Source organism: Populus euphratica, unplaced genomic scaffold (assembly GCF_000495115.2).
Source record: "Populus euphratica unplaced genomic scaffold, PopEup_1.0 scaffold401.1, whole genome shotgun sequence".
NCBI classification, from domain to species: domain Eukaryota; kingdom Viridiplantae; phylum Streptophyta; class Magnoliopsida; order Malpighiales; family Salicaceae; genus Populus; species Populus euphratica.
This window is the reverse complement of record NW_011500085.1, coordinates 348,127-362,717: the sequence shown is the minus strand read 5'-3', so window position 1 is coordinate 362,717 and position 14,591 is coordinate 348,127. Positions and strand designations below refer to the sequence as shown.

Sequence of the window (14,591 nt, the reverse complement as noted above, 5' to 3'; positions counted from 1 at the left end):
AATCTTTCTTTGCACACCAAAAAACACTATTTTCATTCTATTTTCTTTTTAAGTATAAGAGTGTTTTTCTTTCCACGAGGGACATGTTTTGCAGGATCGACATGTCAAATTTATTAGTCAGAAAAATCCATTTCTGTGTTATGTTTTTTCACAACTTTATCGGTCCATATATATCATGAGTAAGTCCTTATAATGCAATTGGTGTGGTCCATATCAATGTCATGAGTAATTATAGGTTTGTTGGTCAAAATTAGTATTGTTTAGAATCAAATTTATGTTCTTAAAAAATTAAAATAATGAAATAAGCAGGAGAGGGGACAAAAAAGAAACATAAAGTAAGTGAAGCACTTCCGTAATATGTCTTATTTCTAACATATCACGTCTATTAATATTTAAAACCCACCAATTAATTGTTAATTTACATATCTTGTTATTAAACGGGTGCACGAGAAGCAATATTATGTATGTTTTATGGTTTTCTTTTGCAGGTTACGATTTTATTTTATTTTAATTTATGTGGGTATCTGGGTCAGTTTGTGTATACCATAACTAATTTCACAGTCTACTGAATATCTTGCAAGTCTAAGAAACAGATAGGATACCGTAGAAATAGCAGCAGGTGCACAAAAAAAATTGAACTCGGGATAGTTATAAGATAAGCCTTGCAGTTAACCACTAAGCTAAATCCTCGAGTACTATAATAATATGGTAGATAAATTCATATTCTTGAATAATAGTATGGTAGAAGGGAACAAAGAGTTAGAAATTTGGTAAGGTTATGTCTCATACAATAATGGGAGATACCGGGCATATGCATGGCTGATCACAAATTTAATATTCCGCTATTAGTAGTAGGTTGCGACAAATCAATAAGATTATTCTTCTTTTTTGCTCTTTCGGGTATGATGTGGAATCTTTGATAAAAATATTAGATTGTTCCTTTAATAAAAAATAATGTTGTGAAAAGATATTGTATTTAATTGATAAAAATACTTATTGGATTCGTTTTTATTTCACATTATAACATTGTGCATTACATTACTCCTTTTGTCCTTGCTATGACCAGCAACACTCCTTAATTGCCTATGCTTTCTCGTGGAGGTCTACCTTTAACTTAATTTTCCTTCACCTTTCTTTTTTTCTTTAATTATGGCTTATGATATCTAGTTTAGCCACTTAGTTTAATAATGTAAAAAATAAGCATATGGGTCATGCATAGTCTGCAATTCGGACCAATAATTCATCATATGGTCCCTACAATCATCACTCTCGGGGCACACTTCCACTGAGCTTGGTTGCTGAGACGGAGAGCCCCGAACACCGATATAGGGGACGACTTGGAAACATTCAAAGTAATTTCGATAGTTCAGAGAAAAGGGTTATGAATAACGGAGCCTCGTCCTGCATAACTCTAACAAGCAAGAAATAGAAATAAGTCTTTCTTTTTCCTGGTCAATATCTTATGATGGAATTCTTTTTTTGGTAATGAATTTAATAATATATAGGGTAAATGTTAAAAAAAATTAATTTAATCTAAAAACTTAAATTATTAGCTAAAATTCTAACATATAATTTATATTATTGTTTAATATATACCTTTAAATAAAAATATTTTAAGTTTAAAACTTAAATATATTTATATTATTGAGTTAAGATGGTTTTTTAATATGTTATTAGAGTCTTGATAACTAAGCATCATGAATTCAAATATTATTATTTTTATTTATTTGATAAAAAATAAATATAAGGTAATGTAAGTATATGTAAGTTTTAAGTTTATAGGATTTTTGTTAAAAACAAATATGTTAAAACAAATTATAAATTATATCTAAAAATTTTATTTAACCGTTTGAATTTTATACCTAAAAATTTTATTTAATAGTTTGAATTTTTGAAATAAATTAATTATTTAACAATAAATAACAACAATTCAATTGTCCTGAAATTAAAGGTACCACCCTAACTTTGAAGGTTTGACGTATATAAACTCCATAGTACCCGTAACTATATACAATAGTAAAATTGATGTAATTCTAAAATTATTCTATGATTAAATTATTTATGTGTCAATTAATACATTTATATAGTGAACAATAATATTTTATCATACAATAAAAAATTTAAAAATATATTGGGTCTCTCTTTTCATATATAGATAAAAAATAAAAAAATAAAACATTGATACTAGGCTGGAAAAAGAGAAAATATGAAAATTATCTAAATCTTAGTTTAAGTATTTTTCATGGATATATATCTATTATTATTATTATTAGTGCTGTTTAAACAGAGCACAAATAATACAAACAAACATAATTATTACACGCACACATAAACACATTTTTATTGTAGAAATGATATAATTAAAATTTTCTTTAATTTTTTCACGGTGATAAATCTATAATTTTTTTAACACATTTTGATTGTGGAAATGGCATAACTAAATTTTTCTCTAATTTTTTTCACAGTAACAGGTACTATAACGGTGAAAAATATGTAATTTTTGGTTTTTTATTTAAATTTTTCTCCAAATTTTCACCATAGTGGTGAAAAATATGTAATTCTTGATTTTTTTTTAAAACAAACTTTTACTGTAAAAATGGTATAATTAAATTTTCTCCAATCTTCTCACTGTAGCGAGTACTATTGTGGTGAAAAATATGTAATTTTTGAGTTTTTTATTGGAAATTTTTTTTATTATATTTTATTATCTTTATACATGATATTTTTATCATTCTCCACTTGGCATATTCATCATTATTTTTTATCTTTAATTTTTTGTAATATTTTAAAATATATAATTTTTAATTTATTTAATTACATATATGCATAAGCTTTGTTATTTATATTTTTTATTGTAAAAAGACATATTTGAAAAGTTTGTTTTTTATTGTATTAATGTTATTTTTTTATTGTAAAAAAAATATTATTCAACCTCTAACAAAACACAAGTTAAATAGTTGATAATAATTATAACAATAAAAAAAATATTATGATGATATAGTATCTAATTATGTCCAAATAATAATAATAAAAATGAACCATCCATCTAGGTTGGTGACCTAGTGATTTTAATAGAAAATTTATTGTTTTTTATCATAAATTTAAATTTTTATGTATATATTTGTTATTTTTATAATATCTTATTTATCTATTAAACTTATAAAATATTTAATGAATCTAAAAATAAATTATAATATATATAAGTTGGTTTGAATATTTCAAGTTATAAAATAAATAAAAAAACCCACTCTGACATCCACAATCAAGCAACCCATGCCTGAACAAGTGCCCCTGTATAGAGTTGGAGCAACTGTGTGAACGTGTTTTATTTAAAAATATATTAAAATATTTTTTTTATTTTTTATATTAAAATATCAAAATAATTAAAAAATAAAAATAATATTAATTTAATATTTTTATATCAAAAATCATTTTTTAAACACACACGCAATGTGTGTGTGTGTGTGTGTGTGTGTGTGTGTGTCGCGAAAGACAATGACAAACAACTCCTAGTATGATTCTTACCGAGCATTGAACGCATGAATTTTTATCCTGCTATAAAGGAGCTAATTAGACGGCGTTAAAGGGTGATATTGGCAAGTAGACGGTGCAACTGACGTCATCCTTTCACCTTAACAGCAATCCACCATTTATTACGACGCGTTAATTGATTGCCTCTAGCACTTCCACCTTCGTTCCCATACAGGTTAGGAAGGTTCGCGACTATAAAAATAATTATCATACCATTTCTTTTTTTTTTTCTTTTTACACTCTTCGGCTTTATTTAGCATTACAATCCGCCAATCATGTATTTTAAAATTCTTAAATATTTTTTAGCTTGATATTTTTTAATTATTTAAATATAATAATATTAAAAATAAAAATATTATTTTAATATATTTTCAAATAAAAAAAATTAAAAATAATTTATACACCACTCTCGGAACTTTCATTTTAAAACTCCCACTAAAATCTTCTTTATAATCTCTACAAACCACACAGAGCGCATATCGGCTCCTAAACATGGTTTTCTTACAATTAAGGAGACTTATTTTGCAAGTTTTCAACCCCAACAATGAATCTTCAATAAAAAAAAAAATTCTCAGTCACCTCATCTAAAATATAAAAGCTCGTCTGTCTCAAAGAATTTACAATCTCGTCACTTTCCATGTAAATCAAAAATAAAAAGCATGAACCCTTTTAGCATTTGAGTAATATTTCTTCCTTGTGAACAATGAACAGAATTTTTTTTTTCAATATGTAATCTTGGATGCTAGATGCTTAATCATGATGCTATCTGGGGATATTAAGTCATTAGATTTTGTGTATCTATTTAAATGTAACCACCGACCGCTAATTAGAAACCGCAAATTAGATGTGCATGAAGCAAATTAATCAATTAGAAACATTGTTAGATTCCTGATCAAGATAATGATGTTATCCTTGTGCCAAACCATGAATTGGGTTTGGAGAATAATTTGGAGACCTAGCTGGGTGTTCAAACTTTTGACCCCAAAGTGCTTCAAGCTAGGTAAAATGAGACAAATTTTAACTTTCTGCGGTTGTAGTTCGCTCCTCGTCAGTCCATATTTAGTATTATACTATCTCCAATAAATCCTATAATAAATGAGTTGATAGGAATCCATATTTCACACTACAAACCACGTTACACACACACACCCAGAGACAGACAATCGAGGGTAGCTTAACAACCTCCAATTGGACCTATCCCAATACACACAATGATACCAATAATGTGTCAAAACTTGGAAATAATAAATGGAAAGGGCATACACAAAGTCAAATTAAATAGGAAGTTGTCCCTCTCCTCTGTGGTCCTTTGTTTGCTCTCACATGTTGTAATGTAAGCTTCACTCATGTTCTCTTAATATCACATGAAAGACAGCAAAGATGCTATGTGTAATACACAATCTTCGTAAGATAGCATACAGAACATAAGTTAAGACATTGCAATTCATTCATTTAACAAAAGCAAGCTGGTGCCCCCTTCATTCCTCGAGGTTATATTAACATATAATATAATAACTTATGGTTTTTGGGACACTACATGCCCTCACATGCATAGCCAAGAAAGCAAAACTAAACAAATATAAATTAAGCACTTGATTTTATGAGAACATGAACACAAATTCCAGAAGATGATGATCGTGCAAATTCAGCGAGAACGGCGATTGATTAGATCATATGATGTCCTGCTTGATCTTGGAAGATATACTATTGACTCCGAAACAGCACAAGTTTTTTTACAAGAAGGGTAGAGATTTATAAAACCAAACCTTTCACTAGTGCTCCTTGATACCTTAGGACCACCCCAAAAGTTATTATTGGACAAGTCTTGCTCATCATCATCGTCATCCTTTGAGCATTCAACTAAGGCAGCAAAAAATGGATCCCTTCGAAAACTATCATTGCTGTTTTTCTTTCGAATCCCGGAATTGAATCTTTTGGAGATTGATGTGGAAGCAGCAGGAGGAGGCAATGGGAGTTCCTTTAATGCAGAGTCCTTTTTCTTGTAACTTTGTTTCTTAGGAATTCCAGGCAAATGTTCCCAAGAAAATGGAACGCCGGAAAATCGAAGTGGGGTGGCCGCACTAAGGGGTGAATCATCAAGAATATACAAAGATGAGCACGATGAGAGTGATGATGATGATGAGGAGGACGAGGACGAGGAGGAAAAAGACGCGGTTCGGAGGGAAGAAACAGTTTTGGTAGCCGGAAATGTGGTGTCCCGTTCTTTCAGAACAGTTTGGGCACGGTCACTCAGAGCTGCTGAGGAACCCATAACTTTAGAGAGAGAGAGAGGAGACGCACCTTTCGTTGTTAGACTCTTCAGCTCTATTTCTTTTTGTTGTCTTGATCTACTTGGCTACATGCATTTTATAAATCCAAAGAGCGGAGAAGTCTTGCAATTTGTTGTTTAATGCCACTATTTTTGGAACATAAAATTTTTGGATAAAATATAATTGATAAACAAAAACGACCCGACGGCATTGATGTCAAATAGCAGGGGAAAGGAAACGACAAGGCACAAAATGGGAAACTAAATGTGGTGGTGATATCCCAACCACAACAGCTAGTGTGACTTCCACTCTGTCCCTTTTTTTATTAATGAAAATCAAAGTAGAAAGTAATTTGTATTTGAGTGATTGCTTTATTTTTTATTTATTTACCTAATACTTTTTATTTAAAAACGTATTAAAACTCTATATTTTTTTATATTTTTTTTAAAATTTATTTTTGGCATGAGTAAATCAAAACAATATTAAAATATTAATTTGAAATAAAAAAATATTTTTAAAAAAATATTTGTACACCAAAAAACAAATATATATGAACACTTTAAGTATGTAAAAATACATGGCTGCCTCTGCGTGCATGATGATTAAAGAAATAACTTCAAATTTATGAGCAAGTTAATGCAGATCGCTAGTATTTGTCCATTTACCTCAAATGCTGTTGTCATAATTACCCCCACAACACCAAATTATTCATAGAAATATTCCTTTAATCGGTAAATATTGATACTTCATAAAGTTATATAATTTATATATTTGTAATAGTTATAATTATTTTTGGAAAAACAACAAGATTAAGGAATTCAATATAAATTAAGTAAATATATTGCAAGAAATGGAATAAAAATGTCGCCATTAACTTTCCCAATAATTAGATCACATCAGTTACCGCAGCCCCTCATTTACAAGCCTCTCCTCTTCTTTTTTTTATGAACCAACAAGGCCCTTGGGTTCCACATTTTGTCCATCACCCGTGATGGACGTTATCTCTAGGACTATTAATTATTTAATTAATTAATAGATTAAAGTGGTCAGAAAATACAGATGTAATTTAATTTTTCTGTGTAATTAATTTTGTAAACGAGGGTTCGTCGATTGAAAGTGATTATGAAATTATAGAGTTCGAATATATGAATACAAGGCCATGCGATAGCAGAAGTGACGTTATTTTTTTGCTTTGAATAAGATATAAATCAGACATTAAATCAAATATATATATATATATATAATTTTAATAATGGATTTCATGCATAAAAAGTTTTACGACAATTGATTTTTTCAAGGAAATGAAAAGTACATAAAATTAAATTTGTCATTGCATCAAAAACACATAATTAATTTAATTTCTCAATTCCTTAAAGAAAATTTATCTTTTTTCGCATAATATATGCTTTCCATCCATCTCTCATATTTTCGTCGGACGACTCCTTGCTCCAGATATGTACAGAATGGTGTTGCTATCCATTAACATCAATTTGGATTCGGGAGGTTGCATTTGTTGATTTTGGCTTGTAAATGGAACACTAGCTAGAATGAAGACAACGAATAAGAAAGGGTAAAGCATGAGCCAAGTGATTTATTTCGCCCTATTTTGTGGATACCACTCTTGGAATATATCAGCTCACTTTCTTATAGGCTGTTATCTCAAATATAGCTTAATCTAAAGCATTTTACTAAGCCCACTAATTCTCTGACTCAAACCCCGAACTTAGAAGTATTGTAACTTAGTACAAGCACCTGCTTGGCTCAATATAAAATTAGAACAACACCGGACAACGAGAAGAAAGAAAAGACAGAGAAAATAGAAAAGGCCCAACCAAGCACTTACCTTAGCCCAACTGGCCTTAAAGAGAAGTAAGTGAAAAAGGAGGAGGAGGAGGAGGAGAAAGAAGAAAAATAAAAGGGAATAAATAGGGCCCAACTAAGCCCAAATCCTCAACCCAATTGGGCTTGAGGAGAGAAAAGGAGAGTGAGAAAAAAGAAGGTCTTACTAGGCCCACATACTCGACGTAACTAAGCTTGAAAGAAGAAAGGAAAGAAAATGAGAGACAGACAAGAAAGAAAAAGAAGGAAAACCAAACTGAGTTCGATGAAAGAAAAGAAATGAAATGAAATGAGAGAATGAGAAAAAATAAAAAAAAAAAGATAAAAGGTTCAATGACATTTATAGCCTTGACCTAACCAAGCCTAGAAGGAAGGAAAAGGGAGAAGGAAGTGCTCAATCGGGCACACATCATTTGCTCAACTAAGCCTAAAGGAAGAAAGGAAGAAATGAGAGGAGGAAAGTAATGAAAAGAGAAAGGAAGAAGGAAGGGTAAAGAAGCCCAATTAAGCTTGAAAAAATAAAAGCAAAATTGAAAAGAAATACAGAAAAGGGTAAAGAAGCCCAATCAAGCCCCAATACTAGGCCTAACCAAATTTGAGAAGAAAAAAGAAAATGTATAACAAGGCCCATACCTTTATCCTAAATAGAAAAGAGAAAGGCCTTATTAGATCCAATAGCTTTTGGCCTGAAAAAAAAAATTAATCCATCTAAAACCATAAAAAATTAACAGAATTATATTTATCTTTATGAAAGTCACGCCACACTTATTTATTATAAGGTGATTTTGTTATGATGCTTGATAAAATGAATAACTTGATATAATTTTTCTTACAAGTGGATATAGTGGGTATACAAACCTACTTTTAGCAATAAGTTTGCAGCCCTATTCTCCACTCCCATGATAGGTTTACATTCTTATTCCTATGATAGATTTGCAATCCTAGTTCCTATTCTCCAGTAAATTTACAACTTTATACTCTTGTTATAGGCTTTAAAGGTGTATAAATATTAAGATGATTAGGGATGAGGGACAACATTTTATCTTTGAACATCATATATAGACAGTTTAATATGATTTTTTCTCCTTTTATATTATTTTTCTCTGCAATTTTTTCTCAATTTAAAAATGAAAAATTCCTTTATTCTATGAGAAAATTTTCCTTGGAAGAAAGCATGAATCAAGCCTTGAAAAAAATACAAACACATAAAACCACCAGGAAAAGACCAAAGCCAATATATTTCTTTTTATATCGTAAGAAACACTCTTTATTTTGATGAAGTGAAGATCAACTTAAAACAACCTATTGTGAAGGCAATCAATTCTATATGTATCGTATGGGAGGCTGAAACTTGTGATCTAGAAAATTTCTTTTTAGAGAAGCTATAACCTGATGAGTCAGTATTCTTAACTTAGTATTTTTTATGCTTGGTTAAAAAGCATAGACCCTTAATAGGGTGATAACTTAAACAAGCGTGAGTCCAGCAAGTTGCGAGATTTAATATATTTATATTCAACCACGTGTTAAACCTAAATAAACTTTGGTGTGGTGAGATAACAAACCCAATATAATTAGGTTTAACCACATGCAAAGCCTAAGTGAATATGGTTCTAATGAGTTGTTAGACCCACTATTCTTGGGTGGGCCATATGTGAAGCCCAAGTGAACGTGGGTCTAGCAAGTTACCAAATACAACATACTTGGGTTTGACCACATGTTGAGCCCAAATAAATGTGAGTCTGCCAAGTTTCCAATCCCAACATACTTGGGTTCAACCATGTATGAAGCCCAAATGAATGTGGGTATGATGAATTTCCAAACCAAATATACTGAGGTTCAATGACGTGTTGAGCCTAAATAAACGTGAGTTTGACGAGATTCTAAAACAAACATACTTGTGATTGGCCTTGGGTTCAGTTACGTGCTGAGCCTAATTGAATACTAGTTTGGCAAGTTGCCAGATATAACATGCTTAGGTTTGGCCACATGCTAAGTCCAAGTGAAAGTGGGTTTAGCGAGTTTCTTGACTTAATCTATTTAGGTTCGATTATATCTTGAACCTGAAAAATCATAGGTCATGCGATCTTCGAGATCTAACATACTTGGATTCAACCATTTGTATTGAACCTAAATAAATATGGGTCTAGTTACGTGTTAAATCCTTTAGTCTAGAAGTCATTATAGACACATATCGAGACTAGAAGACTTTGTTTATCCATTCTTAAAACTCTTAACATGAATTATTCATATTAATAATACTAATTTCCTTATATTTATAGTTGTATAAAAGATCTTCTAAGCAAATAAAGGTTAACCCGCAAAATATGTGACCTGAATTATAAGACTAGGATAACCTTTTACAAAGCAAATCAAAATAATCATGAAGTTTAATCTATAATCAACTTTATGTTGAAAGATAAAATTAAAATTTTTTCATAAAAAACACAAAAAAACTGAGTTAACTAAGTTAGCTTACCAAATCTACAACCTGAGTCATGAGACCAAGATAACCTCATAGAAAGCAAACCAAAATAAATCATGAAGTCTAATTCTCAATCAACTTAATGGTAAATAATAAAATTAAAAAACAAATATAAATATAAAAAATTGAGTTTATTGAGTTAACTCGCAAAACTCTGTTACATGGATTGTGAGATCGAACTAATCACGTATAAAAAAATTATAATAAATTATAAAGTTTAATTTTTAATAAACTAAATATTAAAATAAAAAATTAGAAAAAAAATATAGATATAGAAAAAAACCAAAGAGAAAAAAACACATTATTAAAATTAAAAGTATTTTGTGTGATGATAAGCAATAAAATTACCACCACTTTTAGTTGCTATAATAATGTCTCATACATATATAGTTACTCTAGATCAATATCTATAATTCATATATATTTTTAGAAATTAAAAACAAGAGACGTTTTTCTGTTCATTTTAAAAAACAGTTTAGTCAATGATGTATAACATTCTGGAAATATATATGATCATTCTGTATTGATATATCTATTTTTAGGAAATTAAAATATCTTGAGCTTATTTTATCTCGTAATTCATTTATCAAAAGTGAGAAAATTTTGGTTCGGTGCTGTACTGAGGGTTTAAGCATTAATACTATCAAAATTAAATTAAATTAAATTAAATTAAATTTCAGTGTAGTATTATACTAACAGGCTCGGTATCATTTGCTAGTTTCCATTTTTTGTTGTTTATTTTTAAATATATTTTTTAATTGTTTGTGTTTGAAGTCTTGGTTAGAAAAGGATAAAACCAATTTAGGTTTAATATAACAATTCAGTGTAGTGTTTTTAAACCAATATGTTATCAGAATTTACGTTACAGTACGTAGAAGGGACACAAAAACAATACACGATTAGACATGTTCTTTGACCATAAAATTTAGATTCTCTTAACCATTTTCTTAGCTGTTCGTAGTTGGCTGAGATTGTGAAGAGCTGAGTCAAGAGATGGGTTTTTTTTTCAGTCTTTATACACTGAAGATACTCTGCAAAAAAAAAAATATATATTCTAGGTTCTCATTCTCACAGAAAAGGTTAAAAAAAGAGATTTAGGTTCTCTGTACATATGTTCTACATAACTATTAGGTCATTACATTAATAATATACAACTATGGATATGTGAAAATGCATCAAAAGTTTTTGAGTTTTAGCCTTAAATTGTAAACGAAAGGGTGATGATGCGGTTTATATTAATGCTTTTTTAACATAATTAAAAATATTTATATCATGAAGAATTATTTGGTATTTTATTAAATTTAATTTAGTAGGTTAAATTTAAAATCTTTCAACCCGATTCTTTATCTAACTTGAATTTAAAATTAAATCATATAAAAATTATTTTATAACTTAATCGACTTATCCAATCCAAAAATAACTTAAGAATTTATAATTAAATCATGTGAAATTTATCTTAATATAACTTGATCGATTTATCCAATCTAAAAATAACCTAACTAACTAGTAAAAAAATATGAGGATGAAATTAAAAAAATAATAATTAAATTAATATAAAAAAGCTCTCAAAATTTTAAATTCTTTACCTAACCTGAGTTTAAAATTACATTGTGTAAATGTTGGTTTAATGTGACCTAGTCAACTTAATATATTTAAAAATAATCTGACAGACTAGTAAAAAAAAATCTAAGAATAAAATTAAAAAATAATAATAACATTGACAAAAAATACTTTTTTCCTAACTTAAATTTCAAATTAAATTGTATCTGATTTTCTTTGATATGAAGTAATCTAAAATCAATCTAGATAATTGTTAAAAAACTCTGAGAAAGAAATTGAAAAAAAAAAGAAAAAAAAAGCCTTTTGCTTACAAGTGGTTTGCACCCCATTTCTTTTAGAAGTAGAATGGTACCTTGAACATAATCTTTCTCAAGATTTAAACCTTAATTATCAAGGACGAGATGAAGGGTTGCACGTGGGAGCATGCCCCCTAAAATTTAAATTGGTTAATAAATTTTAATATTTATTTCATATTATTTTTAGCTTTTTTTTCCTATAAAATGGTCTCCTTTATATAAAAAAGCTATATTTTATATCATCTACAGTTTATATATATATATATATATATATATATATATATATATATATTCTGTGTGCATTGTTACTCAAATCTTTTAATTATAGTTTTAAAACCCCGTCTAATTACCTACAAGTTAAAAACGAGATCAGGTTGAAAAAAACAAGAAAATAATATGATTCAACAAATTGATTTGATTAAAACCTAAAATCTAAACTTTGAATAGGCCAAACCACCAAATCAAGTCTTAAAAGTATGATCTCAGCTACTTCAAGTTCCAATCTTCATCCTTTCACTCATTAATTAACAGTTGTGAAGGTATTAGGGGAAATGTTTCTTTCCATTCTTTCTGCTTTGTCCTTGTACATTCAAATTTTCATAATTTTCCTGTTTCTTATCTATTATAAAAATTGTCCCTCTTAACAAATATTTCTAGCTCTTCACAACCACCCATCACGAATAAACCCCGAGTGTTATTCTTTTTAGATATATATATATAAAAATAAACAAACCATATAGTAAAAAAATTTCATACAATCACAAGTGATAGCAACTCTTTTTTACTCTCTAATTAACGACCATTTAATACTTATGAAATCTGTAATTCTCTATTATTACTTTACTTATCACTAAAAAAAAGTTTAAAAAAAAAACAAAATTCAATCATTAAAAGTCAGAATCAGCCATAAAAGATCATAAAAATTCAATTTGAAGGTGTGTGTATGTCCAAAACATACATTTCTAGTTTAAAGCAGGAAAAGTCATTAACAGTTATTTGTACAACATATATATATGACTTGGTTGCTAACAACACCTGTTTAAACATTTATATCGAAAGATCAGTAAATATCAGTCTTACATGTGTATGAGAATTTTAGTATCAAATATATTACGTTACATTACATTATATTACCTGCTAGACCCAATCTTCCTTCTAGCAACTATGTGTTTCCTCAAATCTAGAAGTTTCCCACACTCTCCTTTATTACAAGACAAGCAGAACACAAGGATAAAAAGGATGCTAGCTTGGGTGTATACTATGTTGGTTTTGTGTATAACATGTAAGTTTTGTGTATAGGGAGCACACATATATATTTGTGTATTTTCTTTACTATTAAGATTAATAAAAGTTGAAATTGGTTCTTATAATAATTTGTATGCTTGTATACGATTATATCATTTCTATTTATATGTTCTGTTTGTCTCATAACATAAAAGTGTATGGAAAATATTTAGGTGAGGGAAAATACCTAGTTGCTAGGTTAACACAAACGAATAAAAAAGAAAAGAGGCTGCCGTATAAGAGCTGAGAATTTTCAATAATTAACTCTCTCTCTCTCTCTCTCTATATATATATATATATATATATATATTGATATATTTTAGTTCTATTCCCTTAGTGTAAAATTTTATACGTTATCTTTATACAAGCCACTCTTTGGATTTAATTTTTAAAGGTATTTTCTTTGAAATTTCATGAGCAAAAAATTCAAAGGGTATGATAAGGAAAAAAGAAAAGAAAAGAAAAGGTGACAGAAAAAAAAATCACAATGAGCTTTATTTTCTAGTTATTTGAAAGTTTAATAATGATATTGAAACTTTTAGCAATCCATAAGAGTAACATTAGAAATTGAAAATGATAAGAATAAAGGTAAAGCTTAGTAAATCTATAAAGCTATAAATGAACTTAAAAAAAAAGAGAAAAGAATTATGACCATACACACACACCCGATAGAGATGTGTAAAGAAGGAACATCGATCAATATTCCAGAGATAATAATAATAATAATGAAGTTGACTTATATTTAAATTGGTTGAATTAACTTAGATATATTAAAAAAAGCATTGTTTTAAGTTTTTTTTTAAATTAAAATTTTATTTTTTTGAAAAATTAAACTTAAATTGAATTTTGACCATGTCAACTCTTATTTAATTTAATTTAAAAATTAAAAATTAATACAAGTATACTCTAAAAATGACACACACAGCTATCTTATTGTTTTTACTTATAGTACACAAACAAGATATATTTTAAAATCCAGCTCTATGTATATAGTAATAATTGCTTTTCCACCTCTCCGGTCTCCACTCCCGCATCTCAAAGCTCTTTCTCTCTCTTTTAAGATTTATAATAATAGTAATATTATTATTATTATTAAACATAAAAGAGAATTAAAAAAAAAAATAGAGATGAGAATCTAAGAAAGAAAGGGGAGTCTGAAAGTGAACGATAGAGATGAGAATCTGAGAAAGAAAGGGGAGTCTGAAAGTGAACGGTGCTGGGTTGATCACTTTGGTTGGAACAACTTTTGAAGAGCTGTCACATGATCATCTAATTGCCACGCAGCCCATATTCTGTAGGCGTTTCACTTTGACGTGGCAACCATTCGCC

General features: G+C 28.8%; 1 protein-coding gene across 1 annotated transcript; it reads right to left on the bottom strand.

Annotated features, from left to right (window-relative positions):
• Positions 1-4,901: 4,901 nt before the first annotated feature.
• Positions 4,902-5,958, bottom strand: LOC105108960 (trinucleotide repeat-containing gene 18 protein-like). Its single transcript, XM_011003488.1, has one exon. It carries the CDS (start codon positions 5,801-5,803, stop codon positions 5,177-5,179), a length of 627 nt encoding a protein of 208 aa, XP_011001790.1. The 5' UTR covers positions 5,804-5,958; the 3' UTR covers positions 4,902-5,176.
• Between the last annotated feature and the right edge of the window lie 8,633 nt (positions 5,959-14,591).